The sequence below is a fragment of the Coffea arabica genome, chromosome 7e (assembly GCF_036785885.1).
Source record: "Coffea arabica cultivar ET-39 chromosome 7e, Coffea Arabica ET-39 HiFi, whole genome shotgun sequence".
In the NCBI taxonomy this organism is placed as follows: Eukaryota; Viridiplantae; Streptophyta; class Magnoliopsida; order Gentianales; family Rubiaceae; genus Coffea; species Coffea arabica.
Genome location: NC_092323.1, coordinates 41,971,819 through 41,982,992, shown reverse-complemented (window position 1 = coordinate 41,982,992; position 11,174 = coordinate 41,971,819). Strand labels below are relative to the sequence as shown.

General features: G+C 34.4%; 1 protein-coding gene across 1 annotated transcript; it reads right to left on the bottom strand.

Moving 5' to 3' along the window:
• Positions 1 to 3,271: 3,271 nt before the first annotated feature.
• Positions 3,272 to 8,776, bottom strand: LOC113701731 (putative late blight resistance protein homolog R1A-10). The gene is made up of 3 exons (XM_027222494.2): positions 4,586 to 8,776; positions 3,689 to 3,764; positions 3,272 to 3,556 (listed from the first exon to the last, which is right to left on the bottom strand). Exon 1 carries the CDS (start codon positions 8,547 to 8,549, stop codon positions 4,716 to 4,718), a length of 3,834 nt encoding a protein of 1,277 aa, XP_027078295.2. The 5' UTR covers positions 8,550 to 8,776; the 3' UTR covers positions 3,272 to 3,556; positions 3,689 to 3,764; positions 4,586 to 4,715.
• Between the last annotated feature and the right edge of the window lie 2,398 nt (positions 8,777 to 11,174).

Here is an 11,174-nt window from a genome sequence, read left to right as displayed (position 1 = left end):
TAATACTTTCACTTTGCATGCTGCGATGGTGAATTTTTGCCACATCACTTGTGGGGAAGGTAAGTGATACTTTTAGAACTATTGGGGTGCTAAATGATATTACTAGAAGCTTTAGGGACGTTTTTTTTTCAAAGTATTAGACTTTTTGAACAACTTTAGCAGATAAAAATATATTGAAAGGTGGACCAGTGATGAACAAAATGAGTGACTGGTTTTATCTGAACCATCAGTTCAATCATTTTAATGTATGTTGAGTTTGAAAAAGTTCTGATGTGTCGGAAATCACTAGAAAAACCAAAACCTCATGGAGTTCGGGACTCCTGAAGAAAAAATGGTCCAAAAAGAATAAAAGATTCATTTTGACTCCTTCAAGAAAAAAATCATAACTCAAACAAAAATTTGTCTAATCCAATGTAAACTAGCCTCAACTTCCAGAAGAGCTTTGAGGTTTTAAACTTGTAATTAAGTTAAATATTTGAATATACTAATGAGCAAAATGGATGTAAAATTAGGATAGATTGGAAAAAAGAGGAACTATGATGAAGGATTCGTGGCAAATGGTATACAAGACGAGAATTTGTTCTACTGCTGGTCATTCTGGTAACCTCATCATCTCCAACTTGCTTTCTTTTTGTGAACAAATCTCATCTTTTATGCCAGGGAGAAGGAGAACACCAAATGGGATACATGCAGTGACGAAGCCAAGATTTTTTTCCCAGGCGGTCAAAAATTTTTCTAACAAAATTATTTTAATATGCTATGTTCAAAATAATTTCTATCTATTTAAATATATGACATCTAAACATAACAAATATTAACTTTAATTACAAAGGTATGTTTATTTTATAAATATGCAACATAGTCAAAATGAAAATTAAGACAAAAAATAAACTTTTCTTAAATATCTTATAATATCACAAACAACCCAAGTTGCACATTATGAAAAAATGCTTCAATATGTCGCCTATGCAAAATAAATATATATATGTAATATAAATATAAATATTTTAATTAAAAAGATAAAAATTATGTTAACATACACTAAAATTTCAACCTCTTTTCTTAAAAGTAAATTGAGTTTTACATTCCTTTTAGAAGTAAATTTATCTATGATTGAATTAACGCTAATTTTTCAACAAATTTCTTTTCTATGTACACAATTAGGCAACCATTCAAGAAATTATCTTCCATCTTGTTTCGTAACTATTTTGAATATCTTCATAATTGAAAATATCCGTCATATAGTTACAGTTGATACAGTAAGAGTGAGAATGAGTCTAATTAATTGAGCTAAATTGTATATTTATATATTAGCCAAAAAAAGTAATTGTTTTGTTTTAACCCATTGATAATTATGAATTGGGTCATTTATTATAATGTATCAAATTGGGTCAATTTACTATGGGTTATTGATTATATGTTTTCTTTTTTAAAAGTTAAATAACTAGCACAATAAAATATTAATAATTTTTTGAAGAAAAAATTAATTCAAAGGTGGCTAAATCATATATATATATATATATCATAATATAAACTAAAATTATGAAAATTAGGGGGCTAACTTTGTTTTACACCCATATTTACACACTGTGAATTAAAACTTTCAAAACTTAGGGGGCTGTGGCCCCCCTCAGCACCCCTTGGATGCATGGCATTAACAATAGTAGATTGTGCTCTCATGCCCTAGTTCAGCTTAGAGTAGTATAACTAGGTGAATATTTGACAAAAAAAAAAACTAGGTGAATATAAGGTTTTTCATTCAATATTTAAGCCCTTTGTAAGATTTAGAATTTGTTTTGAAAGATAAGATGTAAAGTTTTGTAACTAAGATTAAGCAAAATGAAAATAGAAGGAACTTTAAAGGTGCAAGTGGAATAAACATTAAAAGGTTAACGTAGAGTGACTTGATCATTAGAAGTCTTGCCTTTGCTGTCTAGTCAATTATACAAGCCACATAGAGGAACACTATTGTATATAGACAAGGAGAGACTCTTCTTTTTTCTTTTTTTTTTAAAATCCTCCCATTCCTTCTCACATACATTTTACTCTCCACTGTCAAGCACATGATTTGAATTGCTTTTTAATTCCAATTGTCAGATACATGATTCGAATTTTGAACTTGGTATGAAAAAGAATCTAAGAACCCTTTGTTGATCATTGGGACGAGATTTGATAGAGTAATTAAATGGCTATTAAAAGAACTAATTATGTTTTGTGATGCTTCAGTAGTGGTCCATCCATGAGGACTCCGTGAGTTTGTAAACTGCGTCTATACATGCGTATTTAGATTAATAAGTTTTGGTTTTTAATATAATAATATGTTCTATTTTGTTAGTTGTGTAGGTTTCTTTTAGGGAACCCAAGAAAATATACAGAGAATACCAAAAAAAAACTAAAACATCAAAAAAAAAACAGAAGAAATAATATACCCAGTAAGCTACAGCCCAAATTCCGAAAAACAAAATTGAAACAAAGGCCCAAAGAAAGAAAGAAAGTTGAAAAATAAAGCGGAGGAAATGATATTTGGAATTTTGGATTACAATCATTTGGATAGAAGAAAGTTAAAGTCAGCTTTCACCTGGCATTCTGTACCTTTTAGGCTCACAAGTCATAGCAACAATCATTAGCCTTAGATGATTGCCAGCTAATGGTTTTCTCTATTTTCTAAATATTCTTGTACTCCCTCCCTTTTTTTTATAACTGACGTTTTAGAAATTTGTTCTAGTGTACTTTTATCTGTCGTTTTATTATTCCCATACAGTATTAATTATTTTTTCATAATTTTACCCTTTTATCTCTCTTTCCAATACAGGGTTCTTAATTACTACTCCTAGTAATTATTGCTTCTCTCTTTGTAACAACTCTAGTAATTAATGAGGGTACAAAAGGAAAGTAGTGTATAGATTTAAGTAATGAAAAACTTTTCTTAATTGGTGTGCAAAACTTTAAACGTCAGTTATAAAAAAAAGGGAAGGAGTATTAAATAAGTTACATGGTTAAATGAAGAAGTACATTAGATTGTTCAGCAAAAATGTCATCCAGCTTCTTTAATTTGTCAATTTTACCAGGTTGAACATTGAACAATTAATCGCATTGATCAGAAAATAAAAGATGAAATAGCACAGAAAAGAGTTAAGAAAAGTTACACCCTTTAGACTTTTGCTAGGTTGAAGAATGCAAAGAAATGCGAGTGGCTACTAAATAGCCTCCTTTTATTGTCTGCGTTAATTTTAATCCGTAGTAGCAATGAAGAATATTTGAAGAATTGGGATCAAGAACACTATTAAACATCAAATCAGAAAAGAACATGGAGAACATTCTACAAAGAGCTAGTTTTGAGGATCATTTCAATCTGTAGCAGGATTGAAGAATATTTGAGAAACTGGGATCATGAACACTATTAAACATCAAAATCAGGAAAGAACTTGGAGAATATTTTACAAACAGATTGTGATGGATCATAAACACTATTAAACATCAAACCAGAAAAGAACATTTTACAAACAGATTATGATGGATAATGTTGGCTTGAAAGAATGCATGACTGTGCTTGCCCCTGCAATGACAAAGTAATACAGCTGCATCAAAGTTCAAATCAAATAATTTGGTACAGATGATGAAGAAGGGACATGATCAGTAATTATACGTCATTGAACTGAATTAACATACACATACAATTATATCTAACCTGATGAGTGGAATGACCACACCAAATCAAGGAGAGACATAAATGTTTCAGTCTTCACCCTCTGAGGAAACCTGCTCTGGAAGAAGGAAAAATTGCAGTACTACATCAGTTGAATGAAGAGGTATACAGAATACCCAACAAAATAGGTCATCTGGTTTCTTTGATTTGTCATTTTGATCAGTTTGAGCAATTAACCACTTAAAATAGCAAAATAAAACATGAAACCACACACAAAAAAAAAGTTTAAGAAAAAATTGCTTCCTTTTTTATTTCCGAAAATATTGCCTATTAAAGAATGAAAATGTTTGTATTTCAGCATGTTGTAGTGAAGAAAAACACATATTAAGTCCTATGCCCTTCCTCTGTTGAAAAGTAACACAACCACAGTTTGTTGTTTTTTTTTTTTTTTTTTGGGTTTTTGTCTTCACTTAATATTTGTTGCAAAACTGTGATTGTAGGTTTCAACATATCAGTCAATTGAATCATGGTTTTTATTGAGGAAAAATAGAAGTAAGTCACACTTTTCTGTATTACTCTTATTTACATGCACAAATTGGGAACAGATAAGTGTATCTGGTTTGAGCATCATATCAAGTTATGTAGCAACAAGGAAGAAGATTTCGGAAATTGGGACATAAAAATTACTCAACACTGAACCAGAAAATGGCAAGAAGAAGATTTTAGAAACAGATTGTGCATCAATCAGAAATTTATCAGAAAGTTATGCAGCAGAAATTGCTTCAAAATACACATGAATTAACACATCATTGGACTGATTCAACATATAAACAAATGAAAAAGAGACATGAATGGTTTGCCGTCGTAAACTGTTAAGAGAAGCATGAATCATTATATAATTGAACTGATTCAACATATGCAAATATAGTTTTATCTGACCTGATGAGTGGAATCCCACTGTACATTCACTCTCACAATTGCCAACTGCGTGATGAGAGGATATAGACTCTCTTTCTGAAGAAACCTCCTCTGCTTCTGAGGGAGTTGACTCTGCTTCTGTAGACTCTTCTTATGAGGAAATGGAATGAATTTCGATCTTTAGAACCTCATTTCCCATATCAATCTGCTCTTGTTGAATTTGCTCTACAGAATCTACGACAGACTCAAGACACCCTTCCACCTCAATCATTTCAAGAGTCTCACACTCCCCCAAACAAGAAGGGACCTTTTCCAGCTCCTTACATCGGTGCAAGACCAATTTCACAAGGCGGGAAAAATTATCAGAAAATGCAGTCCAGTTGCGAAATTTCAACCTTGACAATTTTAAGACTCGGAGGTTAGGGAACTCCCCCTCTTTCATTACCCATTCTTCCCCGACAAAGCTGTGATCAAGTAATTTAAGCACTTCAAGATTGGGCAACTTTCCGATTGTTGAAATTTCACTCCATGGCTGAGCATTATATGAGAGAGTCAACTTTTTCAAATTCAATGGGGATTTGAATCCACATCCGTGAAAACCATACAAATAAAGTGATTCCAGTTGACTCAAACTGTCAAACTCAAGAATCTCGTTGCAATTTCTGGTAGCTTCTCTTGATCCGCCCCGGTGTTCCATACATTTTAACCTGCGAATGCTTGGTAACTTTCTCAGTATCTTTTGCAAGCTTTGAGGAGAGGGATCAACTGCAAGGTTTAAAGTGTCCAAACGATCTAAATCTGGGGATACTTCAAGATTTTCAACTGGAAAAATAAAACCCCTTCGCCATACTCCATGATAATTTATAACAAGTAGATGACTCAATGTCTTAATGTTCCAAATAGTACTTGGCAGCTCAATACCCAAACTCGGATAATCTACGATAAGAGTTTCTAACCTTAAGAGGTTGGCTATCGCAGATGGGATGTATGTTACTCCTTTGAGCGCCAGGTATCTCAAGTGAACAAGCAATACTACTTCGATTGGGAAAGAATTGTAACGAAAGTGCAAACTCCGAAAATCCAACACTCTGAGAAGTTTAGGTAACAAAATACCCAAATCCTCCTCTTCATGTTTAAAATAATCTTGTCCAAACAAGATCAAAGAGCGTAAATTGGGAAATATAAGTGTTAACTCCCAAATCTTCAATTCTCTGGTATTGCGGACACAAACTCGGTGGGGGTTGCTTGGTCCAGTAAGCCCAAGAGGGTTCCAAGTATGAACATCATATAGAAAACTTTCTTCTTTGGCTTTTTTCACACAAAACTCGTGTACCAAATCATGAAGTAGACAGGCTTTGGCACCACCCACAGTTCTTTGTCCGACACCCTTAACTAAACTTCTATTAACTAGAGCCACAAAGTAGTCATGAGCTGCTTCCTCTACTCTCTTTCCTTCAGCCTGTTGCACGAATCTTTCAGAGATCCAAAGCCGTAACAACCTTCGCACATTAATAACCTCGTCTTCTTTAAATGCAGCAAAGTACAGAAGGCATGGCTTCAAATAATCTGGCAGATGACTATAACTCAGTTCAAGTGCCTTCATGCAGTATTCATCCTCAAGGACAATAGAACTTAGACTTTTTGCAACTTCTAACCAGCTATCTCGTGCAGTAGTAGCAAGAATTCCAGCAATAAGGACAACTGCGAGGGGTAAGCCCTGACAAAGTTTTGCTATTTGAGATCCAACTTCACTTACTGCTGGAGGACAATCTTCCCTGCCAAATAGCTTTCTCTGCAGCAATGTCCAACTCTCTTCGTCAGTAAGATGGCGGAGATGGTGAGGCTCGCTATTAGGTTTGAAATGCAAAGATAAATTCTGGTATCTACTGGTGAAGAGAATCCTGCTACCATTGGCATCATTCGGTAGTGATTTTTCCAACAAATTCCATGCCTCAACGTCCCACAAGTCATCCAAAAAAAGGAGATACCTATTTCTCAGCAAAACCTGTCTTAGCTTGTTAGCCAAATTATTTTCATCCTCCTTAAGATATTCATCTGGACTCCTAGAATCAACACTACACAAAAGTTGAACTAACAAACTGTGTTTGCTACACGTTTGAGAAACACGACACCAACCATGAACATGGAAATGTGACCTAACTGAAGGAGCATTATAAACTTTGTGGGCTAATGTGGTCTTACCAAGGCCTGGCATACCCACAATGGGAACAACATCCAATTGCTTTGATCCTCTCGTAAGCCGATGAGTAATAGTTTCCACCTCGTCGTCAAGACCTACCAGATCTTCGTCGTGCATGGCGGCAGCAAGTTGTGACGGTATGTGAAGGGAAGTCTTGTTAACTCTTTGGGTTTGACCATTATGGATCTCAGGGGCATCAATCTTCAAAAGATTGATATCTCTAGAAACAGCATCCAAAGAATCTTCACATTTATCACCAACAAGTGTCAAGTCAATCAGTAACTCTGCCTTGTAAGCAGCCTCCATAACATGACTCCAGAAAGCTTGAAGTTTTCCATTCTGATAGCGCTGCTCCTTGATATTTTCCAGGAAAGATCTTAAGAATACGAGATCATTTTGGATCACTTGGATTCTATGATGTTGAAAACCAATTGAATCATCAGCCTCATCACACCTTGCTAGTTCCTTGAGATTTTCTAGGAAAGAATCCATACAGCCCAACTCATTGGGTCTAGGATAATTAAATGATGAATATGGTGATTTTAGTGGATAATTGTGTGCAACCTCTGCCACCATATATTTGAGAACTTTGTGCAAATGAAACACCGCAAGATCTATTTCCTTAGGCAAGCCTTCTTTGATTTCATTGACAGAAAGGGAGAAGGTCAAAATTGCTACATCAGAGACCACCACAGCTCCAATAAGATCCTTCATTTCATCACCTAGTTTCTCCTCCTGTTTAAGAAGGATACCCAGGCATCTTATTTCCTCATGGAGTCTTAGTATTTGATCCTTCACTGGAACCTGAAAACTGGCATAAGATCCTAGTAGATCCATAAGATAATCACGGAGAGAACCAACAAACTGGCCTACCACATGATCCTCATTCTTCTGAAGGGCAAAAGCATATGATGGTCTCGGTTGTTTCTTTGAAGCTGTCAGGACATGGACAAAAGTTTCTCGGACTTGGAGATCAAAAAGATTGATCTTCTCGTGTATCAGCTTATAAATTTCAGATTCCAATCGATTGGCCACTTGTTCATCATGGTAAAACAGACATACAGAAATCAGGCGTCCAGCTGCAACTACAGTGTAAGTCAAGAGATCTGTCAGTTGCGAACATTCAAGACCTTGCATTGTCACAAAGCCAATGAGATTCCTTAAGAGTTTTAGCCTGTTTCTAATTGTCTCCCTTAGCTCCCCAACACGTAAATTCCAATCCAAAGTCTCTAAAAGGCACATAATAAGATCCATAACTAGTCGTGGATCTCCCGGTGCGTAATAGTCAATGAAGATGGCGGCGCATGATTTCTTGAGATCCGTCTCAAGAAACATTTTGATCTTTTCCTTGGATCTGGTAATCGCACTTTCAATGTTGGCATAATCTAAGTAACGACCAGAATGAATATATTGAAAATAAGCAGGCTGAAGATCATGAATCATCCTGATAGCCACTTCTTGAATTCTGAAGCAAATAATACTACGTCTCAAATTTTCAGACATAATATTACACCTGTCCTCGCGATCGGGCTCCAAAAGCGCTTCGTGGTTCCTCCTCCTCCTACACTTTTTGACATACAGAAAACAGGTTTTCATTAATCTTGCCTTCTCGTTCAGGTACTTGAAGTACCAGCCATAGTAGGGCTCTTTTTCAAGCTCGGCTAGAGTATCTAAAGCAAGATCAAAGCAACTAGTGCTAGTGCTGGAGGAGACGAGATGCGACTGCAGATAATCATAAGAAGCAAAATCAAAGCAATTGGCGTTACTGCTGGAGGGGATCTCCATTATAATATCTTCTTTTCACTCTGATATTAGATTTTTATCTGGTTTAGCAGCTGCTCAATAAAATCAGTTCAGGATCCAAAACTTTCTCATCTAACAATAGCCAACAAACAATAGGCTGGACTTTTTTTTCCCACTTTTTGTGTAAATATTGCAAGACACTATCTTGTTCACAGAAGATATGGTGCTTCAGAACTTTGCCAGCAACTTCAGTGTAGCGCCAAAGAAAGATACCTCCCAATCTGATGCATTATTGGTGGGCCATGCATGTACCAATTTGGCCGCTTTTTTTTATGACCAAATGCGTGTACCAAATTGGGCACTTTTTGCAGTCACATCAGTAATTAGATTACAACATTCATGTAATGGTTTCTGCATTAATTTCAATATTGTTCTTAAACAATTGCTGGCTTATGGCTTTCAAGTTTTCAAACTAATTGTCTAATTTGAATCATATTGTAAATCAATCAAGAAATAGCTTTGCATTAGTCTTCCTGCTACAATATTGTGGCTAGCGTGTAGCTCTAATTAAACGCTTATAGAGGTATAACTTATCTATAATATATTAAGAGCAAGAGCCTAAATTAGCGGATTAGTGCATTAGATCTCGTATTCCGATAATACCCTCTGTATGCAATGTTGTTTTTTTAGCTCTGCATTATTTATGATAATTGTGGCTATTTATGTAATTCAATGTAACAGCAAGAATGAGTTTTTTCTTTAGAAATATAAATATATTAAACTCAGATTTTGTTAACTTTGTTGAGCAATAGTTGGAAAGAAATTGTTTGTAAAGAAGTTTTAGAAATTTCTTTGGCAATCAATTAATTTTGGAGCAAGCAAGCAGATTTCCTTGAGCAATAGTGCAAAAAACATTGTTCGGAAAGAAGTTTAACAAATTTCTTTGACAATACTTTTGGAAACTAAAGAACTTTTGGAAACTTTCGGAAACTAAAGATTAGCATATCAATAAAATTGTGAATGAAGGAAATACTTGAGGAAAGGGATTAAAATTAAACGTTTTACAAAAGGAGTAAATCTTATATATACTTATAGTGTATAAACTATCATTGTTAGATCTCTGACATATGTGTAAAAGTTGAATTTCAAATTCAAATTTTGCATAATTGTCATTTATTAAAAATGAGTTATTATGGATGGATTTTAGAAGTTTACTGAAGCTACATTTAGAAGAAAATTTCTTGCCATGCTAGATCAACGTGAGAACTCAAAATCAACTGGCTCCTTTGGAACCTAATTACACCAAGTAATGTGATTCTTGGAGCCCCATACTGTGAAGGCATAATAAAGAAATTAAACTCATGCCTTTAGGAAAAGCTCAATTTTCCAATTGCTTAAACTTTGTAGAACTAAACAAAAGATAGCTAAAAAATTAACCTTGAGGTTATATTTAGTAATAGAGTGTTGTTGACATAAATTTCTTTATAGAAAAGAAATTGATTTGGAGCAAAACATTGGTATATTTATCTATCTAGCTATTTGTAAAAAAAAGTTTTCATTCTTTTATTTATTTTTTGTTAAAGGAAATCCAATACTAAATACGTCCTTACATTTTTCAGACATTTAGGCACTCAATGTGACCTTTTCTTTCCTATTATCTCTTTCATCTGTTTTTGAATTTAAAATAAAAAAGAAAATATGTATTTCAATTACCAAATTTGCTGTGTTAGGATGTTCATTTAATTTGGCTCATTCTAAGTGAAAATCTAAAGGAGTTTCAACCGTGATAAAAGTTTTAACCGTCCATTTGCTCCTTTTTTGTAAAAACTGTATTGTTTTTAAAATACTTAAAAATTTGTAGGCAAACAGAGAGATTATCCAATCTTAGAAGTAATAGGATTGTTCTAGCTGAGAATCAACAAGGTTATGCCTACTTGTTACACAGGTTTTTTTTCCTTTTACCTTTGTTTTTTTGGGTTAGATATAATATTCCCACGAGCAGTAACCACCAAATCAACTAGTTCACGCTCAACTATATTGGCATATTTGAATACTCTTTTGGAATAGAGGAAAAGAACAAGAAAATTCAAGTTGTCATCTTGTTTATAGCCTATCTTGTTCTCTTTCTACAAAAGATAAAGTGCAGTAGTGCTTTGGGCAAAAAAAAAAAACCAAAAAGGCTAAATAAGTTAGACCACAGTTTCCAGCAACCAAGACAATGGATGTTACTTTATCAAAGGAACAAAGAAAGGTATAGACCATCCTGGTGCTGTTAACTTTATGACCACATCTGATAAAAATCTGTCAAACTTAGGATTCCCAGCCGCCTGTTTCATAAATTTGAGTCCTCCATCCTATTTCTTCATCTCTTGGTTTCGCTTTCTTTTCCCCTTTTTCCTCTAGCTAATTGGACAACTCTTCTAGTCTTCTACCCTCAACCAGAAAATACAGCTAATTGACCAAACCAAATCCAAACTCTACTGGGACTGAACGGCCAGCTTAAGATGATCTAAAAATGTAACAGAAAAGATATTATTGCTAGGAAGTCCCCACTAACCAAACTCTTTGCTGGACTTTCTTGTGAAAAGATACTAATAGCAAGCTTGAACCATTAGTTAGGGTGCGTTTGATAAAACTGAAATCTGAAAAACTGAAATCTAAAATCTG